This window comes from Anopheles coluzzii, chromosome 3 (assembly GCF_943734685.1).
Source record: "Anopheles coluzzii chromosome 3, AcolN3, whole genome shotgun sequence".
Lineage (NCBI taxonomy): Eukaryota > Metazoa > Arthropoda > Insecta > Diptera > Culicidae > Anopheles > Anopheles coluzzii.
This window is the reverse complement of record NC_064671.1, coordinates 65,752,288-65,776,068: the sequence shown is the minus strand read 5'-3', so window position 1 is coordinate 65,776,068 and position 23,781 is coordinate 65,752,288. Positions and strand designations below refer to the sequence as shown.

Sequence of the window (23,781 nt, the reverse complement as noted above, 5' to 3'; positions counted from 1 at the left end):
ATATGTCTTTCTTTGATCGCGCACGCTTCTAAACGAAGTTGCTTAACTTTTTTGATCATCACCATTAGAGTACGACTGATAGAGCTTTCAAATTTTGACAAGTGACTCATAGGATACTATCATTGAAAGTGCAAACAACGGTTTGCTAGTGCGGATGAAGATAAACCCATGAAACATCGACAATTTTTGTCCGTTTTTTGTGTAAATGACATAATTTTTAAGATCTTATTGTAATATACTTTGAGCTCAGGCATTTTTATTTTAGAAGAAATTGAACATCCTTTTGAAACAAAATCCTAAAACAAACGAATAAAAAAAAACAAAAAAATAAAAAACATCACCTTTTCACACGAAAAGAGCCGGCATACTGAGCATTTTACCAGGCCAGAAGACGAATCGCAAAGACACTTTAGCCTTTTTTTTTGTTATAGTGTAAAACTAGAGTTTTCCGTTAGAAAAATGCACCAAAATGTATTCATGTTTGTAAGATAAACAATCGCTTCTTAAACATTTCATTTCCTCTATAATAGATTTCTATCCCTTGGCCTGTATCAACATGTATCGCAAAATTGGCTGCAAACATCCCTTGCATGTGAATGATCGAACAGTGTGATAGAGGATGCCCCAGTAGAGAGATAGCACTGACGCAAACAAAAAATAACCGAAAAAAAACCTACATAATATTTCACACTACACGACTGCAGGACCACTACTTGTTATCCTGTATTTTTTCTACTTCTGCTGCATCTTATTCCCATTCCACAACCCAAAAAAACATCCTCGGAAGAAACGCCATTGATCGAATGCCACCGACATGCGGTAACTGCTTTGTGCCTGAGTGTGTGTGTGCGTGCGTATCTTTGTGTGGGTTAGAGTTTGAGGTTTCGGTCGGCTCGATGTTTCGATTCACAGTGTTCCACGGTGCACAGTTGCACCGAGCCAAACGATCGACCCCCGGAAGAGTGAGAGTGAACTCTTTATACACTTATAACTACCCCTTTCCGGGGTGCGGCAGAAACAAGGAGTGTACCGAGCCGGGAGTATGCGCCTTCAGGCGCGTAAAGATGAAGCAAAAAAAAAAAACCTGGTGAAGAATGGAACCGAATGTTGGTGGCATGTGATTTTGGTGTTTCCTACCAATACGGCTGTGTGCGCTCCCTCCATACAACGGAAACTGTTGAACGGAACACGCACACACACACACACACACACTGGCGGAACACTGTTCCGTACCGGGCGTCAAGTTTCTTCGAACGTGGAGAGAAATTGAAATTTTGATCACAAAATATTCAATTTTTCTCCTTTACACTTGGTACCCCTCGGCTGGCGGTAGTAAGCAAGTGCGAAGCACGGAAGATCAAATGATGTAGATGGGGGATTGGATTTTTGCTACAGTTTCCTGGTCGATGGGTAGGTTTTCGGGTGAGGCGATCAGGCGGATGCGGGTACTACTACATTCCTGTCAACCCTGTACTGCTTCCGGAGTTGCCTGTGCAGCTCCATTAGAATGCTTTACGCTCACGGGCACAGCCGCCACCATCGTCGTTGGTGGCGGTGGCATCATCATCATCATCATCATCAACACCAGCGTGGGTTGTGTGTCATTGGGGAAGGTTTCGACCGACCACCGGCACCGGCAAGACGTACAACGGCTGTACATGATTTGGATGGTTGATTTGATGGTTCTCCGTTCTCCGGTTGGCATTATTTCAAAATCCATCCAACAATCCTTTCTATCGTTTTTGAGCAGTACCGGGACCAAACCGTGGCATGTCTTTCGGCTTACGTTGTTCCACAGCACACACACACACACACAAGAAGGGGCGAGAGGCTGTTGTGGAAAAATGCTCTCTTCCTGCAGCTGGCAGCCAAACCGTCATGTGTGTGTGTTCGTCAAGACGTGCCGCAAAGCAGACGCGGGCCCGATTTCTCGTCCCCATTCGAAAATTGGCGTAAACGTACGAGTTCGCTTATTTTTCGCTGTAAATCAGCGATTTGCTTCGTCCCGGTCGCGTGCGTGCCTGGAACGGAACGTGCCAGGCACAAATTGGGGGGATTTTTGTTGTTTTTTTTCTCTTCTCTTGCTTAGGATGAGCTTATTAGCAGATGGCGTGTGGTGCAAGGAGCGAACGGTTGATTGTAAGCGGGAAGGGAGGTATTTTTGGGCATTTCGTTGGCACCTCTCCGTTATGGAACCTTGAGTTGTGTTTTTTTCGGGGGGCTTCTTTCTTTTTTGTTTTGTGTAGTTTGAGCAAAAGAATTTTTATATTTATTTACTGCCTTTGGCCTTTGTGTCGGCTGTGTCGGCCCTCGCTGACACGCTTTGCGTTCTTCCTACATAGCCGTCGTCACCGCGTCGTCATGTGTCCTGTGTGTTCGATTGTTGCCGAAGTTGTGGTGAATTCAATTTCCCTAGAGAGTGTCCAGTACGTGACGAAATGTGGTAGCTCCTGACAACTTCCCCTTTTTCTGTACGGCCACCTACATACGGAGCATTTGGTATTGGAAGACAATTTTGTGTGTTCGCAATTCCCATCGGGGGACTAGGAAAAATGTTTTTCCACTCGCCCCCTTGGTGGATAATCACAGCCTTTGAAGGGAGTGGGAAATGCGAGTTGAAGTCGGGTAAAAACAAGTTTTGAATAAAGAGAGCCACTGATCAGCATGAAGACCCTAATCAGGGAATGGATTTAGTTTTTAGGATGGGAGTTTGGAAGGTTTTACGGATTTGGATTGAGTGAGGCAAAATATGAAAGAAAAAAGGCGTTTATAAAAAAGAGCGATACGTTATTGAATTCAAGTAACGAATCTACAAAGGAAACTCGTTTCCAATGTCCAATTTTGGGTGATTGAATTAAGCCATGGGAACAATCAAGGCAAATGACTAACCAAATTTTCAGACCATTCATGTCTATAGGCCTTTTAAATTTTTTAAACTTATAATTAGCAGTTAATTTACTAAAACATGACAGTAAAATTCATCTTGTTTATGAACTGAACTTAGCTCTATGTTGTCAACGAAGTTGAAACAAAATAATGAAAAATATGTCACTGCTATAAGCGTTCAATATTTGTAATGCAATTTAATTAATTACTTGAGTGCTTCAAAACGGTTTTCTCAGAATGAACCCAATATTTATAAGATACATGTTAAAAGACTTGCAGATTTTACGACAGACTCTTTACAAATGTTGGCTCAAAGTGCGTCTTTAAAGTAGTCTGGACAAAATAGTGTCTATTTTTTTTAAATCAAATTTACAAATTCCGTTGCTTGAAAATTTATCAAAATAGTATAAAAAATAATATAAAAAATATGTTTAAAACTATTTTCTATTTTTCTCAAGTGGCTATCTTTGAATCTTGACAACATAGTTAACTCCTTTGCGATTCAACTCAATTTAACACGCCAACTAATATTTCAAAATTCCGGTGCGATTCAACACTTTTAACAACTTTGTGAATAATGGACACATTCTCTTATCAAATTCGCGTTCCTGAATTCACGTAAACACGTGATTAATTTATGAGACACGAATCATTTATTCGTGATGTATCGAATCCATACACAGTGAAGTCTATCTAAGGAAAATTCTCAACGAACCAACAGGATAATCAGAAAAGGCTAACAAAATATACGAGTTGCTAGAGAGAATCCATGACAGCAACTTTCAAATTGTTCATCTTAACCCTTTGACAGTACCACAACTTTTAGAAAATGCACAAACCCATAAGAAAATAATGGCAAAAAGTTAATAAAATAATATAATTTTGGCCCATTGTGCAAACCGTTGCTTTGCACAAAAGATTATGAGCAAAATGTGACATTATCATTGTTTTATCTCCCTCCCTCTCCCCAAACGCGACGATTGAATTGATATGGAGAACAAAAGCACAGCCCGAGGCTCACTCGGGCAAATCACTTAGGGTAAATGTACCTATAGTGGTGGTAGTACCAATAGTGGTGGTATTGCACTAAAATGCGGTTCATACGGCAAATTACAAGTAATTAAGTTATTTACGTTAGTATGAAATGTTCTTTAGCCTTTTACAAAGGGTTTAAAAGTTAAATGGGGCTATTCCGTTACTTAGTGATCAAAAAATCCATTATTTTGTGAAATGGGTCAACATTTTTCCAAAATCCTTAAGATTTCATAACGAAACTCATTTTTCTGTTAACGTTCTAAATGACCACATAACCACGCAATTACTAGTTTTTCAACATAACTGTTATGAAATGTTATTGTTTTACTAAAATTATTTGCCTTTTGACCATATTTATGCATTTTTGAGTATTTTTTACCATAGTGCCATTATAGGTACACAAAACAGGCATGTTCCTATAGTGGTTATAGTTAAAAAATCAATAAAAACAGGTCGTTTTAGATTTTTTCGAGGATAATTTTGACATGTCTACTGTTTTCACTAAAATAAGCAACAGAAATGAGTTTTATGTAGGTAATTTACCAAAAACAGGCCAAAATTCGCTTATATGGCTGAATGATAAATTGACTTCAAGTCAAGCACACTCTTCCGGGTGTAGGTTGACGACAGGTGTGATGCAGTACTTTAGTCAATAGTTTCATTGATCAAATTTATACATTTTTTTACGATCAAATTACGCAAGAAACCTATATTATGGCAGTAATCCTTGATATTCATACGAAAACAGCTTCGAAACTAAGTTTCATTGATATTATACACCGTTTTTGATGCATCTTTGTTTACCACCACTATAGGAACACAATACGACGACTATAGGAACCATACCACCATTATAGGTACAACGAAGCAGTCACAAAAATATGTATTTTTTCGTAATTTTGAAGTATTTCATGATAAAAATGGTTATGATTGCGTAGATAAAACATATTACAATTTCTATGTGTTAAAATATTCAGAAAATGTCCTTCCTGACATTTTAAATCCATTAAAACACATCGGTACCACCACAAATTGCACCACTATTGGTACATTTACCCTAATGGGTTAAAGCAGCTGTGTCAAACTCATTTCATCAGAGGGCCGCAAGTACAGATTTTCAGTGATTCGCGGGCCGCAAAGTTGAGAATAAAAAATATACCTCAATATTTATATAAAATACTGTAAAATCATTATTGTTAAACAAATTGACTTTTTGTACTCCTCGCTTCAAATCTGGAATCGTTTCTTATTTAAAAATTTGCAATGTTAGCTTTTATTGGGCTCTTTTTTTAAATGTTTAATATACTTTTAAAGTCACATGCAATCTCTTTTATCCTTATTATTGAAATAGGATATTTTTTATTTGTCGCGTTCTCACACGGCAGTTATGTTAAAGGTAGGGGAAATCTAGCTGCCTGTTGCGAGTTTTTTTATAAGCAATCCGAGCTATCCATCGCTGGATGAATAACAAAAATATTTGCCTGCAATTTTTTGACAGTTCAAGAGAAAAATTTTAATAAATCGTGTTTAAACATTAGTTTTCGCTGATTTCCAAGTCCCAAATGTTCTGGTGGTATATTCATTTCTTATAACAAGAACCCGTTGTTTATGAATAATTTTGTTAAATTACGATAATTTTATCCGACGCAGATTCGTGGTCTCGGTTGTTCTATACGTACGTGTAGAATAAGTTTGTTAGACGATATGAGAACATTAATGTTAATTTAGAAAAATATAGCGACACAATGGTTGTTCTTCTCTGGAAAATTGAATACACTTCGACAAATAGTAAGAAGAGATTTTTGGTTTGCAGATCTTACAGCACTTCTCAAAATATTCTCGCGGGCCGCATTCATTGTCCACGTGGGCCGCATGCGGCCCGCGGGCCGCCAGTTTGACATACCTGGGTTAAAGAAACAATTAATCTTGAAAAACAATTAATCTTACAAAGATTTCACTGCATTCAGTGTAACTTGCTCGTTGTTTGCGCACATCTATTATTTATTAAATGTCTTATTATTTTTTTTATTTGGTAGTAAATTGTTTCACTCTAGGGATAAACAAATGTGTTTTTATAAACTAGAGAAACATGCGCAATAAGGAATCACAAAGACGGGAGCGCAATTGGGAAACAGGGACGTTGTAATCGAATAGGTCAGCGGTCAGCAATCTTTGCGACTCAAAAGAACTAAATTCTACAAAAATATTCGTAGAGTTTCGCTAGTAGAACCAAATTTGTAATCCAATAGCAAGCATGTGTGAAAGTTCTATGCAATATATGAACTGTCAAGAGCTGCCATCTCGATATCAACGAGAGCCGCATGCGGCTCGCGAGCCTTACTTTGCTGATCGCAGTAATAGGCGATAAGAGCCGTTAAATGCCGAATGGCGGGATTTGCGGGCCATGGCGAGATTGGCGGGTCATTGGAAAGGAGGCAGGCAATAAAATATGACTGGATGTGAGAGTTGCGCGTTTTTAATGATTCAATACCGAGCAAACGGCATCGGAAAGGATATAAAGAAATACTATCCGACCGTCCATGTAAACGATGATTTAGTACTCAAATGCAATAACGTTCACCAATAACTATTCAATGCTAGATTTTAATGAAAAGTGACAGTTTCATTGCAAAAAAGTGAAACCTTCATTGATTTCCATCTCTCAAACAAAGTTATTATAATTTATTTCTCATCTCTGCCCGGTTTCTAGATCACTTGTGCCAAAAATGGAAACATAATGAAGGTAATGATTTTTTAATTAAATTTAGTCGACAGTTAAACCTGTCTGCCAGTTTTACATGCAAATGACGAACAAGATACAATCGGGAAGCGAAAACTTTAATCGAAAAATACAATCATTCTGTAAAAGTCCCCCCTTTTGCCCATCCACTTCTTGGAAGCCGTTCCCGTCGCGTTGAATCATCGTTTGGGGTGATTTTATTTTTGTCGATGTAATAGAAGCATTTCCTGCTTACTCTTTTTTTTAGCCCCTTTTCTCATCCCCATTCACCTGCTTCTGCCTGTTTCCTTCATCATGTTCATGATTCAAAGCCGGTGAAAAGACTTACACAAGGTATTTATATGCAAAACGATTACAAGCGTTCCTCCAGTTCACCGTTCCTCATCCTTTCGTCCAGTTAGTCACTTTACAGTCTTTCCAATCATTCCAGCAACTCCCGCTCTTGCAAAGCTCTTTGCGAAAGAGGTGAATCAGTCTTGGTGCGCAACGCTGGATCCGGGGTTCGAGATAGTGCCGGCAGGAACGGGAACGGGCAATTGGTACACTGATGAGGCGAGCGTACCGGCGGGAGAAAATTGCAGGAAACACACACCGACACCTTGATGAACGAAAAGGCGGACGTAAAAAGTTTTGCCACACTAGCTCACTCCAAAACCTTCGGTTTGAAGCTAAAGGAAAGGAGGAGCTAGGAATGAGAGGGGAAGCTTTTCCTGTTTGGGAAATGGTAAATCGGTACACACGGAGCAAAGCTGCCCGAGCGCAAATGTGTTGTGTATTCGTGCCTTGCCGTGTTGCGTCACTTTTGCTTTTGCGCTTCCCCGTGCGCTTAAGGATTCTTCAGGTGTTTTCAATTTGTAATTTTAATGTCGGAATGTGCCGGTTTTATGGGAGAGAGGAGGAGCATTTCCAAAGCAAGGCAGACATGGAAATAGTTTGCCTTTGGATCGAGGCTTATTTTCTCGTCGTTTGATTGTGAACCGTCCTGTGGTGTGCAGTTGAAGATTGAAAATCGCTTTAGCGAGCGAGGCGCAAACGGGAAAGACTCCGGGTTGGAAAGAAAAGTGCCTGCTCATGCTACGGCATACTTATCCTTGAATCTTTTGCCATTGAAAGGAAGATTCCTCTCCGGTTGTGCTGTTGTGTTTTTCTCGCATTTTTCCCCCGTCGGCGCTTCTTGAGGGAAATTTCAGACGAAAATTGGCTACCCTACAGGGGTTTCCTAATTTCCAGTAACTGCAGTTTTGTACACCGTAAGAAGCTTCCGAGAGCCTTTCTTCGTTGGGGTGAAAACTCTTCAGAGGGCGAGGGCAGGAGGAATGAGGTCCAAAAATAGATAACGCGGGGTGAAAAGAAAAGCGGAGAAAAAAAGGTAAATCCTTTGCTCCCGGTGAATTGAATGGATTGACCGGTGGTACGATTACCCATGGAATCGTTCCAACCGGATGAAGCACGGTGAGCACGCGTAGCGTAAGTAAGAAGAGATTCGACAAAGACTGCTACCACTGACCTTCTGTTCTCTCTCTCTTTCTCTCTTTCTGTCTCTCTCTTTATCTATCTCTCTCTCTTTCCCTGAGTCTCTGTTTTCCCTGTATCCGTTGGATGGGAAGGATTTAAAAGCGATTCGTTTTAATGGTTGATTGAATTTACCGGCATCGGAATAAGGGGTTTTAAGAAGACGAGCACTAAGACCAGCGTGGCCGTGTGTGTGTGTGTGTTGCAGGCAAAAGAAGCAAAATAGGAAATGGCAGAAAACGAAATCTATGTGAGCTGCATAAAATTCATTTCACCGGTGAATGGGTCGGGCGCTTGGATACCGGCGCAAATGCTTTATTGGCGAGCAGCAGCGGTTCGTCCTCGATCGTTTGAAGTAGTTCCACCGAGTCAGCTCTATGCTTGGGTGTTTGAGGGGGTAGGATAAAAGGACTGGGAAGAGAGCTAAACTTAAAAGAAAGATTTTTGAGGGGCCCAAAACATGTGGAAGTGGAAGGCGAAAGGCAAAAAAGGCAAGAAACTAAATCGAATTATCGTAATTGTGTAGTGGCAATTCCGAATAGTTTATTGATATCGAGATAAGATGGTTCGCTGGAACGTGCTCGAGCAACCCGCCCGGATGGGATGATTTATTCAAATTACTTACCTTACGTTCTGGGACACGTAAGTGATGGTTGGGAGAGGCATCATTTGGTGAAATCGATTGGTTCCGGTTTGTAATTAATATATTAGTTTTTTGTTCGCATCTTTCTGACTTTGCATTTGACTTATGGCTTTGGATGCTTATGAAGGAAAGGGCAACGGAATTTGTTTTCAAGTTAAGCTACCCGAAGAAAAAAGTAACCTTATTATAAGCTTTAATTTTATTTGCTTTTAGGGTAATGAAATAAGTAATGTTTTGAAACCATTTATCGCTTTTATCGTAAACATCGCTTATTGTCAGTGTAAACCAGTGTGGTAGTGGTAATATGGAGGTTAGCGATGGAATTATTTGCCGAAAGTGTATGATACAGCTTAAACGCAAGGCCACACCGAGTGTAACACATTGTAGTAAGTTAGGAGATAGTTACGGTCGCCATGTAATGTGTTCGATTTTGAATATGGTCGCCATGTAATGAGATGAGTGTACATACGGTACAACTGTACATCGATCAACCAGTACCGTCGCGGTAGGTCAGTGTTTCGCTGACATGTATCGACGTAGAATGATACTTTGTTCGAACGGTCTTTTCGACACTAGATCGTCCAGGCGATCATATAAACCCTGAAGGGATTTCCTTTACTGGAAACGTTGGAGTTTAGAAGCCTTACTTTGGGTAGAGGGACATAACTGAACTTTTTAAACGAGAAGTCAATAGATGTTGGATGGGCATAGTCCTATCCTGATAGTCCGAACGAATCTGACTAGTGATGGTCGGAATTGGTTTTATTTATGCTAAAGATAAGATATGGGTTTCGTACATTTGGTTTTGGAGTGTGGTTTTGTCCTTATTAAATGTGATTGTTATTGGTAACAATTTATAAACTGAAATGGTGTGAGGGGTTTGTCGGTGTGTGCCTATGCTGTGGTTTTACTGTATTGCGAAAGAAGGTTTCAACTATTGCTGCTCAAGAATAGATGTTTTCGTCGCTGAGCTTTTAACTTGCTTTGCGTTCTCGGTTCACCTAGTTTGCGTGCAGTAACGCCAGGCTTGCTTATTATGCATCTTTCGGGTGTTTTCAAGAAGTGTGTCTCAATTGTTTTTATATGAATGGTGTGGCCTGAATTCTTCCGGTTGCTTATGGTATGATCTGATATGCTGGGTGTGTTTTTTAGTAACCGTGCGGACAAACCACGTGTCCTTTATTATGGCATGCGGAATGTAAACAAGCTAAAATGACAGGAGATAGGTTTAGACGTTTAGATCGGGTGACAAGATCGATCTTTCGAAAATCTAAGAAAGGGAAACGTTCGCTGCGTAACGCGATGGCGCAACGGCCATCGCGGTAAAAAAAGGATAAATACACCGTGCGCAGAGCAAACGGTCTCTTTAAAAGTTAGCGAACGATAGACCGCGTTTTTTAAAACTACTAAAATTTAAGCTTGTGTTTTTATAATCGGTCGATCCGTTTTTAAATAAAGTAAAGATTTGTACGTTAGTAAAACGGTCGTTATATCTTGTTCGCCGCCGTCGAGGAGCCGACGGAGTTGCAGTTGCAACAGAATGTGTTGCAAGAGTGTGATTTGGCTTTCCGTAGTGTGTTACAATGAGTCTATAGCTGATAGTGTGGTTTATAAAAAGTTCTGTTTTGCAGATATGCTTCAACACCGTGAAATAAACTATAGTCAGTCTTTGTTGGTTGAACTTCAAATGCTTCATAATTGCCATGTTTGGAATTGTTGGATTTACAACAATATATTGTATTAACATCCTTTTATTAACATCTTTTGCCTTAGTCGGTAGGGCATCTTTTTGTAGCTCTAACTCAGCCACTATATCTTGCACTCTGCTCGACAGTCTTCTTCTTCGCAGATTTCGCAAACATTCTGCTTATCCACTTCGTACACTTTGATGGCGTTCAGATCTATAAGAATAGTTCAAAAGCATGGAATGTTATACTTCCCTTGGTATTTCCACAACAAATGTTCACCAGCTACTCACTTGTATCATAATAGTCATACACAACCACATACGCCGGACGCTTCAATGCCACCTTGAAACGTCTGTAGGCGGACACGGTGAAACAGTTCCGCTCGGAGCCCATACTGTTGTAGTACACAACGACCGAAGTGCCACCGTAACGAATTTCAATGCGCTGTAAAAGAAATGTCAAGTGATTGATTACTAGTTCCAACTATCCGACAATTAAAACGTCAAAATAGTCTTACCTGAATTGGATTCACCGTCGTCTGCTCACTGATCGGATTGTGATCGACAACGTAACCGCTCGGTAACGTCACCTCGACCAGCGCCATGTTTGATCGACTTTCAGACACTGTGGGGATGTAGTTGGCACACACATTCAGTTTCAGCTCTTGGTCAAAGTTTGTGATCTGTTTCTGTAAGTCTAGCTTGAATCGATGCTCAAAGTTCATGAGATTCAAGTTATATCGATAAAACACCTGAAGCAGTCCAGCCCCAATACCCCCTACGTGGATTTCGAGCTTCCTTACGTTTTGTGTAATGAGCATGTGTTGTGTATCGCTGTCATATGATGTAAAACGGAATAATTTCCTACTAAGCCTGTACTTAATGCGAACATCGTAATCATTACGACTAAGAGCTATCTTTTTCGCTATGCTGGACAGTGCTTTGAAACGCAAATAGGTATTTTGTTCCCCAGAAACACTATTCAATTCGCTTCTATGATTTACTAGCCAACGCATGATTGGCAAAGCTTCTAGCAACTTATTGGCCACAACATGCGATAGAAGAGCAAAAGACGTTGCCTCTACGCTGTTTGACGGGTTCCAATATCGTTCTGCTCCATTATTGGTAATGGTTGACATATAGATCAGCTTTTCGAACGCAGCGTCCCTCAGCCTGTGCCCGTACAACATCATCGCATAGGTCACTATCGCCAAATCATTTGCACTTGTGATTAAATCCAATTGATCGCTCAGAAAACTCATTCCCTTTTCTATCACCACAGCGTACTGCACTGTGGCGCTTTCATTTTCCAGCATGACTGCCAACACATACGACGTTAGTGCGACGTCACTGCGTTTATAGTGTAGATCAGATTCGGTTTCTTTGAAACTTCCGGAATGGTGCTGTTGTGAGGCCAGCCAGTCAAATGCTTTTTCAAGTTTACGCTTATCTTTCCAGGATACATATTTCATTGCATTATGCAACGCATTTACTAGGAATGCAGTATCAAACACCTTATTCCGCCATGAACCATTGGAATTGAAGCATTTCTCTAGACGCATATAATGTTTGGATAGTGTTGCATTATCGTCGGATGATATTTGATCTGATGACCCAATAGCAACCAGGTATTTATGAACAGCAAAATTAAGTGTGAATCTTATGCCTTTGCTACATTCACTCCAATCTGTGCGAATATCGTTCAAGTTCTCCTTGACAGTGATCAGTAAGTTAGCTGAGGGAAAAAATAAATGAAGTGTGCATTGTGTGGGCAATGTTGTGTGCATTACTCACGATTGACTCTTAGCTCGATCTCAACCGATCCGTTGTCGGCGTTTTTGGGGATGTTTGGGAACACCGAAAACGTTTGATTTTGGTATTCGTCAAAGAAAATACCGAACGATTCCACTCTTGACTGTTCCAAGCTTTCTGGCGTGACCCGTATCACCTTCTCCAGTGCATCCGTCGCAAGTCCATTGGCTATAGAGGCTTTCACACGAACCATCATCTCACCGAGCTTCTTTGCTTTCACCAGGAATGAAATTGGCTTCCCCACCTTCGGTAGAACGCTAACCGATTTGGTGTAGCTTGCGTCTAGAACCAAATTATACATTGAAGATAAGTAATTCAATGTCGTTATCCCCATTGATACCTACTAGCAATCGAACGTCCTATGAACTCCATCTCATTGTTCTCATTGTACAGCGTCACGTCAACGGTGTGCTCTCCTTGAAGGTTACTGATAAGAATAAATTGTATCTCAATCGCCTCACCTCGCTTGATTGAATATGGCAAGCTTTCCATAATGACAAACGGCTGGACTGTTGTGAACTCGATCGGTTTCTTAATGATACCCAACCCGACGACGGGATCAATCGAGAAGCCCGTCAGATACCAGGAAGTCGTAGTATCCGGTACAACCTCAGTCAACTTGAGACTACCAGAGCTTCCAATGGTCACATTCTTCCAAAGCCATGACTCCACAAACTGTTTCCTGACCACCGTTTGATCCATGTGCTGTCCATTGCGCTCTGATTTATGATTGTAATTTTGAACAAAGAAGTCGTCCAGTGTCCTGGCAAACAGTCCCATGGTCTTTAAAAACGAATCATCCATTATGTCCTTTTAAATCCTCACTAGATATATATGTTGGACTCTTTATACTTACGTGAAACAGGTCGAATTCATTTGTATCATATGAATGGAACCCGTCAAACACCTTCAAGAAGTCTTCCCAGAACAGGTCGTGGTTCTTGTTGAACAAAAGCAAGGCTTTGTCATAGGCGGCCAGCCCAACGTACGCTCCTGGCCGTCCAGACATGCTCAGCTCGATTTGTCGTCCCGGCTTGATCTCTTGCTCGTCAACGCTTAAATCAAACTGTTTCCACACAACATGAATAAGTGTTACGTTAAACAACATGACATACAATCGCTTACATTATTGCGAAGCTCTTGGTAATCGAGGTTTATGTAGTCGTACATCACAGTGCGGCCTGCGACGGTAATGATAAGAATTTTCGCCTTCGGAATCATATTTTCCGTAGCGTTAAGTTGCAGCTGGTACGTCGTCTCCTTGTTTGCAAGCATGAATCCTGCATCGATGATGTTGCCCTTTGACACAACATAGTACACGAAGAAACTCATGCGCTCCGTGCACGTCACCGTGAAGTGCATCAATTTGTTCAGTTTGATGCTAGAATGAGTCAGGTTATGTTATACATTAAACTAACAATTTCGATTTGTAGCAAGCTATAACTCACGGTGATTTCAACTCCAGTTTAATGAAAGCATCCGTTTCTACCTTATTCACATCTTCGTAAAAAAGGAATGCATCAACAGCGTCAAACTGCAAAAGAACTGACCCTTCAAGATGCTTTGTCAACCATTAAAGAATCATTCGAGATACATACGTTAATACCGAGATGTTCAGTACCCTCCCGTGGTTGCAGCTCGAGCTTAATCAATCCATCGTTATCACTCGTTGCTGTCGTTTCGAATCCTACTTCGGATACCTTCACCTTACCGGAAATGCCTTTAGCCAGCGTTCCATCATGGTGTGTAAACTGAAGTGCACACTTGAACGGGAGTCCCGAATGAAACTGAGGACTCTCTTTGATCAACTTCACTCGGTATTGATACTTGTAAACCGTTATTTGCGACTGTTTGACCACCGTACGATCTGTGAAGAGAAATTTTCCATTCAGTAACTGTTTCCAACGGTATTTCGAACATGATTCTTACTTGTGTAGTGCTCGATGAACGTCACCTTCACTCGCACATCCTGCTGATCTTCGTACATATCGAAATAGTCAGCAAAGCGCAACTCTACCTGACTAATTCCGTAAACGGTAATCTCTTTCTGTTGATCTAGCTTATCGTCGTCTAGGTATAGCTCCACCTTAGCCACTCCTTGCACTGGCTTACCAAAGTGATAGTACGCTTCGATTGTAAGATTTAGAGCTTGATGCTCTTCCAGTGGAATCACTGATGGCATAACCTGCACGTCGAACGTTGACAACACATACTCCTTCACCTCAAACGTCTTCGACACAAGCTCTTCTCCCTCCACCTGCACCAAGATATTCCAGACACCGAACATTGGAGTAGGCGCTATCTGCAGATCGCCCTCGAACACACCGGTATAGAGCTTTGCCGTGGACCATTTGCGAATCACATTGCGCTGAGGATCTCGGATAGTTACATGAACCGTCTTAACCTTCGCCGGCGGCTTTAGCTCCGTGTCCAGCACGATCACACGGAAGTTCACCGTATCGCCAGGTTTAAATACGGGCTTATCGATCTGTATTAGCCCTGCTACCAATTTTTTTAGATAAAACAGGTCTGTCTCCATATGAAAGTTAAAACCTTGTTGTCCATCGATGGTTATTTTGTAGTCACCAGTTGACAGATTATCTGGCATCTGCAAAAGCGCAAATTAGTTGTAAGCCTTGTAGCTTTAACGTACTCTTCTTACGCTGAAACTGATCATCCGGATAGAATTACTTCGCACATCGATCATCTTGGTAACGTTCAAAACGCTTAAACCATTATCTGTTTGGCCTTCCAACTTCACCATCAAGTCCATCTTGCTTGGATTTGAATAAAAGTTGCTGATCGTCAGTGTGTAGTTCTGGTTGTCCCGGATGAATTTTGGACCCACGAAAAGAAGCCTTAAACAACACGTAGTTTCAAAATCATTTCAAACTGCATGAATTCGCACAGCACTTTCATGACGTTTGTTCTTACCCATGAGCAGCACCAATGCAGATTATCACCGTTAATATTCGCGACCTTATGAGCTGCCACATGGTTGGTTTGGAGGTTTTGCGATTTTGCGCCTGCTTCGGATGCAGTCTACCAATGAACTGAAACACGGACGGTATGCATCCCTATCGGTGGAGCTGTGTTGTTGATATTGGGGGTTTCCCGCTCGCAAATCATGCTTCATGCATAATCTTCTTCAAGACCTTCGTTCGATAAGAATAAAATCTTTAATGCTTCTCTTTAATCACAGCAAAAAATAAAAGCAAAATATACAGTTACTACTTGAAAGAATGTTACAGTGTGATTACTGTATTGATGTTTACAAAAACAGATACTGTACTTCTGTTGGTATTAAACTTATAGTAGTAGAGGCCCGACTATCTGTAACAAAAGTACCGTGTACATGCTGGGGTGATAAGCGCCGTACTTATGCAAGGTGTCATATCGCTCTGTTCTCACGGTTCACCAAAACATCGGCGCTGAGTTCCGCGTCGAAATGGAACGCCAATTATAAGTGGGCATGTAGCGGAAGCCGGTCTCGTGATACAGTCGTCAACTCGTGCGACTTAACAACATGCCCGTCATGGGTTAGACCGTGTCGCCATACGTAGGACTGACAATCCTGCTATGGGGGGTAATCCAAAAGTCACTGAAAGCCAAGCCCACAAGTGGTTCACGCAGGCCTTGACCGACAACGGTTGTTGAGCCATAAAAAGAAGAAGCAAAAAATTGAAAAATGAAAAAAATGCAAACAAAACAGTTTTTGAAGCGTTTTAAAAAGGGTCCAAAAAGACGTTGTTTTTTGGGCTATGGGGCAAGACTGCCACTCGTATGGCAAGACGGCCACCTGGTTAAAATAACCGTTTTTCTTAGATAATTGGAAATTATTACGTTTGTACCACTAGTGTATGTATTCCTACATGTCTTGAGTCACCAATGAACCCCTTTTCATCACAAACTGTATCGCAATATGGGTTGTTGCTGGTCTGTTTTTCCGGAGTAGAATCCGCTCGTAAAAGCGCACCATACCGGTGAACGCTACAACAATGTTTACATTTTTGACAGCTCGCGCCTATGAAAGATTGTGGCACACTTGCCCCAAAATGAGATGGCTCTTTTGCCCCAAAAGTTGTTACTTTTTTTAAATTGAATATTTCAGTGACAAAAAGAAAGTTTTTTTCAACTAACCCCACAAAAAAATTCACGTTTTCTCAGCTATACAGTGGTATAAATATTTCCTCGGTTGATTGTTCGCATGATTTTTGAGAGCTTATTTGGTTGAATTAAAAAACTATAATATTCTGCTCAATTTTGAAACTCAACGTAAATCAGTTCAAAACAATGGGAAATATCGATTGGTCTATATGAAATTCGGCTCAGTATACCTAGTCATTGGAAAGCAACAAACTGTATACACAATTGATCATTAAACTAAAGTTTTTAAGGAAAAATGCTTGGAGGCACTCTTGCCCTTAATTCCCGTATGGCACACTTGCCCCAAATTCCGCTATAAAAGTTAGAAAGAATGTAGTTTGACATCATCAAAAACATGCATATTTACATTACATGCAAAAACACCGTATTTTGTGGATTATCTTTCAAATGCTGTGCTAAAAAAACTAAAATATAATTTCCCAAACCAATTTAAGAAGGATTTAAGGAGGTTTTTGATTCAGCATGATGGGTTAATGTTTAAAGCTTAAAAATATGGATTTCGCTTTAGTTGTCGGAAGGAAAAATATTTTCAATATCCAAATCTGTACCAAAAACGCCAAAAAAGACTCAAAACGTTTTAAGTTGTGTTCATTGTAATTACACCATTGCCTGTAATATAGCGAAAATACTTGGTGCGGCCGAGCGCCACCACGAAACTTATGATCAATTGCTTGTTAAAAAAAAACAAATATCCTAAAAGCACAGTATTTTTGAAAATATACCCATGTATAATATTCAAGAATTAAGAGCTGCAGTGGCATAAATCGAAAGAATAATAACACCAATCAAACATTTCAAATTTTACCATTAACCACGAGTTTATGCGATTTCATATTTCATTCAATTCATTCAAACCTGTCCCGTACAGATTTATTCTGGAAATTGTTCCAAACTACTCTACGGACAATTGGTTCATGGTAGAATTTGTTGTGGCTCATTTAATTGATGATACGCAAAAAAATTGCGAACCCGTAGTACAGTAGTCAACTTGAACGTCTGAATAAGGCGGCGCTCAAGCAACAATCGAACACGACATCGATGATAAAGAATATATGGGATTTGACATGTACGATTTGATAACCAACATGATAACCAAAAAGGCAACATGGCTCGGATTTCCGAGCCATTACGGTCCTCAATTCTCGCTACAAGATGCTATCCCAGATCCTGTTCTGCAGACATGCGCCCTTTGTTACAATTTTCGTCGGCAGCTACCAAGCTGGGTTTGTTGGAGGCAAATCCACCACCGACCAAATTTTCACTCTACGGTAGATCCTCCAGCAGTGCTGAGAGCGCCATATACCTACGTACCACATGTTCATCGACTTCAAGGCGGCCTACGTCACCATGGACCGGAATGAGCTATGGAGCATCATTTAGCGGTATCACTTCCCTGGGAAATTGATCCGACTGTTAGAGCTTGGAATCGTTTGAATCTCACACTGAATCTCACACTCTGGTGTCTGCTCTTCAACATCGCTCTGGAATGTGTCATTCGAAGCGCGGGGCTAGATACACCCGACTCAAACGCGAAGCAGTAAGAATTGGATTGAGAATCGATGCGACGAAGACGAAAGGGACAATCCCGAAGTAGTAAAAGGGACTGCTATCTCGGAACGGTCGTTACTTCGGACAACGACATCAGCAGCGAAATCCGAAGACGCATTGTGCAGGGGAATTGTGCATACTATGGGCTTCACCGACTGCTGAGATCCACAAAGCTTCGATCCCGCACGAAATGTGAGATATATTGCCACTTTGCTTCGCCCTGGGCGCGTTTGTGTGACGCATCCAGAGAACATCTTTGGTGGTGTGTTCGAGCATGGAGCATGGAAGAGAAGGATGAACCACAATCTTGCTGAGCTGTACGGCGAACCTAGTCTCCCGCCGGTGGCAAAGGCCGGCATGATACGATGGTTGGGGCATGTCATGAGGATGTCAGACTCATGCCCCACCAAGAAGGTGTTCGATAGCGACCCACTGTTCGATAGCGATAGCGATTAGTTCAGCACGAGGCGCAGGGGAGCACAGCGAACTCGATGACTGTATTAGGTAAAGCGAGGTCTGTCGGAGATCGGGTGTGAATGATTGTTGACCGGATCATGTCACATCGACGTACTCTATCGTGAGCAGGCCAAAAAGAAAGGGAATTAGAGAGAGAAATAGAGAGAGAAAGAGAGAGCGAGAGAAAGAGAGAGAGAAAGAGAAAAAGAAAGAAAGAGATAGAGAGAGAGAGAAAGACAGAACGAGAGAAAGAGAGAGATAGAGAAAGGGAGAGCAAGAGAGAGAGAGAGAGAGAAAGAGAGAGAGAGAGAGAGAGCGAGAGAGAGATGGACTATAATGCTAAATCTCACCTGCAGTCTCGGTGTATGTACAATCAATCTAAGAGTATATGTGCAATCTAAGAGTTGATTTATATTTATATTTTTATTTGTTTATTAAACAGACGGACCTGTTAATCCTTAAACGCTGACGTGGGTAAACAGAATAACTCTAATGCATCGTTCAATTCCGATGACATCCCATGGCGTTCAATGACATGTCATGGAGCATGGGATGACCCTGACCATGGTTATTCGGGAGGGAGCGAATTGGTTGATTCGACCTAAGAGTGCGGGGGAATCGATCTCGCCGTTGAGAAGCCGGAAGATAAAAACGCACTGCGCATTTCGACGTTGTTTGCTAAGTGTTTCGAGTCCAAGAAGCAGACATCGTTGATGGTAGAAAGACCTAGTATAGTGAGATTGCCAAAGCAGAAGCCGGATCGCGTATCTAGTGATTTTCCTTTGCAAGCCTTCAAGTCGATTTATATCACCAACAGTGAGCGGGCACCAAACCGGAGAGCAGTACGCAAGATCGTACAACCGAACAGTAGATCGATTTATTATTATTATTATTATTATTATTATTTATTTCATATTGTCAGCCGCCTAGGGTTTCACAATAATATGTCTTACAAACTAAGGAAGAAGAAAGGGTTAAGGATGGGAGATTGATGATAGAGACAAGGACTCAGAAAGACGAGAGTGAAAACTGGACAAGGGAACATGGTAGTCGAACAAATCATGAGCTTGATTAAATGCTGCGCAAGCTCTCAAAAATGGATCTCTCTGACCAAAAACAGAACGGCGGGAGGGAATAAAAATGGGAGGTCTGTCGCGGAGACGACGAGAAGGGACGTAAATAGGAATGGAGCTGAGGAGCGAAGGAGCATCGATATTGGAGGTCAGGAGGCTGGCAATGAAGTAAGACTGCGCGTGTGAATGCCGGGATTTGATTTCCATCAAGCCCAACATACGACAGCGGAGAGAATAAGAGGGCACAGGTGCATTATATCCGTGCAGAAATCTACGAATAGCGATACGCGTAAACTTCCTCTGCACTCTCTCTAGTCTCTGCATAGCGACTCCTCCAGCCGGGGTCCACACAACACTAGCGTAATCCAACATAGATCGAACCCAACAACAGTAAAGTGCCTTCAGGCATAGCGGATCTCTCCACTCAGATGCAAGAATTTGATGCACACGGGATCGATGAATTCACTGCAAGTGCGCGTTATAAGATTAAGCAGTTGGTTTTCCTTCGCAATAACGCTGTCGATATGAGGACGAAATGATAGGGTTTCGGACTGTGCTGAATGAAATGCACTGGCATTTATCCACACATACTTCTAGTCCGTTTCTGATGCACCAACTATCGAGATCATCAAGGACCATCTGGACCACTAGCATCTTTCCCTGCAAGAAATATTTTCATATTGTCGGCGTTCATGAGGTGTAAGCCCGTCGGTAGCACTAACTTTAGATCGTTGATATGAATGAGAAAAAGTAATGGGCCCAGATTACTTCCTTGAGGGACTCCGGACGAACTGGTAAAGGTGTGAGAGTGATGAGGTCCGATACTTATGTGATATGAGCGACCGGTTAAGTAGGAGGATATGTTTATCAGTGAAATCTAGTTTTTTAAGCTTTGAAAGCAGAATAACACGCGAAATGCTATCGAACGCGGCCTTAAAGTCGATATATGCAGGATCAACTTGGATGCCACAGTCCATGTTGTCGAAACAGTAACCAACAAATTCGTCGAGATTAGTTGTGGAAGACCTTTTTGGTAGAAAACCGTGCAGACCCGGTCTCAAATAATTGTGTACCGCTGTGAGTAGCGGTTTGTACAGAAGTAGTTCAAACACTTAAACACATGCACGGAGAGAGACTATACCACGATAATTGCTGGCTTCAAGACGGCTGCCCTTCTTATGAATCGGAATTCCTCGTGCTAATGAAGCATTACATATTTTCGATAAGATGGGTGCAACTGAGTGGTGGCAGTGTTTTAAGATGTACGCTGGAATGCTATCAGGTCCAGATGAAGTAGTCGGTTTTAGACGGCATAATAAAATCAATCACATCGGAAGGCGTATTGTTCGTGGCCTCTGCAAGTAAGTTTTGGTTATCGACTGGAACAGTGAATGCATCAGCGAAGCGGTTGGCAAAAGTGTTGCAAATATCTGACGTATGAGTACTAGTTACTCCATTGTAGCTCAAGGATGAAGGAATACCACTTATGTTGCGTCGTTTCGTAAAAAGTCTTCTTTCAGTGCGATGTATGTAAAAGCGGTAGAGCACACGATTTTGTCACCGATAATTATTCAGTGCATCAAACAATATGCACTAGCACTTGTCACTTGTCACTCAAAGCGGCTGGTTGTGCTCTCTCACTCTCCTATTTCCAAGTTGATTTTTTACCGCGATTTTCTTGTTGATTAAGGCTTGAATTGTTTTAGTTCGGTTAATTTACACTCGCGCGTTCACGTATCACAAATTTGTGCGGCACCTGTGAATTGTACGGTTCAACATATAAACATTGCAATCCGCCTGCGGTTGTTGTGATCACTCACTGTTCAGTCGAACTTTGGTCTATTTTGTGATGGCGTCTGTGATCTGTAAGAAATGTGAAGGTGCTATTAGCAACGATCCAATTCCGTGCTTCGGTCTTTGTGAACACTATTACCACGATAAGTGCATTGGACTTTCAACCCCGCTCCTGCGTGATTTTAAGAAGTCACAAAATTTATTCTGGGCTTGCGCGGATTGTGCTCAGCGTTTGCGGGCCGTTGACACTTTACGCTTCTCGCACGGCCTTTCTCGTGACGCTGCCTACCTGTTGGAATCGTTGCAGTCCGATTTCCGCGATTCCTCACGTTCTGTGCAGGCGGCATCAGCTGGCTTGCGACTTGAACTTTCCTCTTCACTGGATTGTTTTAGAAACGAGATAGCTTTGATGAAACAGGAATCAGCATCGTCAATTCGTTCCGTGAAAGATTTTATCGACTCACTTACTGCTTCTCACTCAATGGAACGCAACTACTCACAGGCTCCACTACTCACAACGCTTGATGAAGTTAAGCATGGCATCAAGGAGCTTGATCTCATGCACCGTGAGCTTCTCACTTCCTTCAACTCACTAATGAACAAGCTCAACTCTCATTTTGCCACGCATACCACTACATCGAGTGCTCACCATTCTGCGATTCCTGCTACGCACTCAACGACCACGATTCCAGTTGCGGCCTCTAAGCTCACCCATCAAGCTGTTGGTGAGAATTCTTCTAAACGTCGATTGTTGGATCGCTCTCCCGACCCATCGCCTACCAATACCGTTACACGCGCTATGCTTTCATCGGGCACAGGGTTGTCCTGCAATAATATTACGACCGTTCCTGAACGCCCACCCCGTACTTGGGTCTTTATCTCCCGTATTGCTCCTGATACTCCGATTGAAGCGATCCGCGAAATGGCCTGTTCTAACATAGGGACAGACGACATCTTGGTATATAGCCTTGTACGACGCGACCGGGATCTTTCTACGCTCTCCTACGTATCTTTTAAAATTGGTGTACCGGATTCGCACCGGGCTATTGCTTTGGCTGCTTCAACCTGGCCTCGCGGGATCTCTTTTAAGGAGTTCATCGACCTAAATCCCCGCTCCGTCAATGTTTGGCGACCCACTACTGCAGCATCCCTGGCACCTTCTGCGCCTATTAATCGTGAATCGGATCATCCTTCCTCGCCACCTTCTATCAACCACACGACACAACTGCGAAACGCTGATTTCACTATTTCGCCAGATCATGGCCCTATGAGCTTGCCTTATACGCAGTACTTTCAGCAAGCGTAAACCGGCTGATCCGGCTGAAGATTCTCATGAACTACCGACTTTACCCGAATTGATGGAAGCTAACCCTGCATCTAATACACATAATCCGTCCGACTCTCTTTCGCCGTTAATAACTTGCAGCGAGAGCACTCCCGGCGCATCTCGCTCTCTCATCCCTTCGATCGATCAACTAAACATCTACTATCAAAAAGTATGAGGATTGCGCACAAAACCAGACGAGTTACGCCTCTCTGTCTATCTGAGCTTGATATGGATGTGTTTGCATCGTGCGTTAATCACTTTATTCCTACTGGTGTATCTCGTGAACATGTTTCTCTGCTTGATGGAATGTCGGTAAACGGTTTGCCTCATTTATCTGGTATAAAAAATATACGCGGAAGTCAATTGGACCTTCTATTTGCCAATGCTGCCAATGCTATGCCTTCTTGGAGCGCTGCTCCCCCGTCATAGCTTCACCTGTTCCACTCGTCGCGCTAGACAATCATCATCCTGCTCATGAGACAAATGTGCTCCTTACGCACTCTCGCCCTGCATCCTCTCAACGAATACCTACGGCTCGTATGTTCAATTTTAGGAAACTGGACTACCAAAGGTTCATCATATTTTAGCCGGTACCGATTGGTGCTTTACTGATGATGACATAAATCAAGCTGTAGCAGCGTTTACTAATGTAATCACTTCCGCCTTCCCTTCCTGCTGTCCTCTCTTATCCTGTCTACCGATCCCGTCTTCGCTCCTTTTCCGTACCATAAACTCCTTCCTACTCCTTCGTGAATAATTGTATACTATAGTCAGTAAGTACTATTGCTGTAACCCAACGTGGCCGAGCAATTAATAAAATAAAAATAAATAAATAAATAAATAAATAAATATTCTCCTATGCAATGCTGATCTAGTTCTGTGGTAATCATCGAAAGCTTTAGATTTTATCGACTCTAGAGTCCGGATCACTCCGAATCACTCCGAATCACTCCGGATTACTCCGGATCACTCCGGATCACTCCGGATCACTCCGGATTACTCCGGATCACTCCGGATCACTCCGGATGACTCTGGATCACTCCGGATCAGTCCAGATCACTCCGGATCACTCCGGATCTGTTTTCGTACATATTGGATATA

At 42.0% G+C, this 23,781-nt stretch overlaps 1 protein-coding gene across 1 annotated transcript; it reads right to left on the bottom strand.

Annotated features, from left to right (window-relative positions):
• Positions 1-10,522: 10,522 nt before the first annotated feature.
• On the bottom strand, positions 10,523-15,940 carry LOC120956231 (CD109 antigen-like). The gene is made up of 12 exons (XM_049609378.1): positions 15,250-15,940; positions 14,978-15,173; positions 14,245-14,923; positions 13,914-14,182; positions 13,764-13,849; positions 13,441-13,696; positions 13,172-13,381; positions 12,660-13,098; positions 12,298-12,597; positions 11,022-12,238; positions 10,795-10,948; positions 10,523-10,717 (listed from the first exon to the last, which is right to left on the bottom strand). Exons 1-12 carry the CDS (start codon positions 15,309-15,311, stop codon positions 10,626-10,628), a joined length of 3,960 nt encoding a protein of 1,319 aa, XP_049465335.1. The 5' UTR covers positions 15,312-15,940; the 3' UTR covers positions 10,523-10,625.
• Positions 15,941-23,781: the final 7,841 nt, after the last annotated feature.

Coding starts and splice junctions, on each gene's coding strand:
- LOC120956231 (XM_049609378.1), bottom strand. CDS start 15,311: ATGTGGCAGCTCATAAGGTCGCGAATATTAACGGTGATAATCTGCATT. Junction 15,174..15,249: donor TGCATTGGTGCTGCTCATGG/GTAAGAACAAAC, acceptor GTGTTGTTTAAG/GCTTCTTTTCGTGGGTCCAA. Junction 13,382..13,440: donor ACCAAGAGCTTCGCAATAAT/GTAAGCGATTGT, acceptor GTGTGGAAACAG/TTTGATTTAAGCGTTGACGA.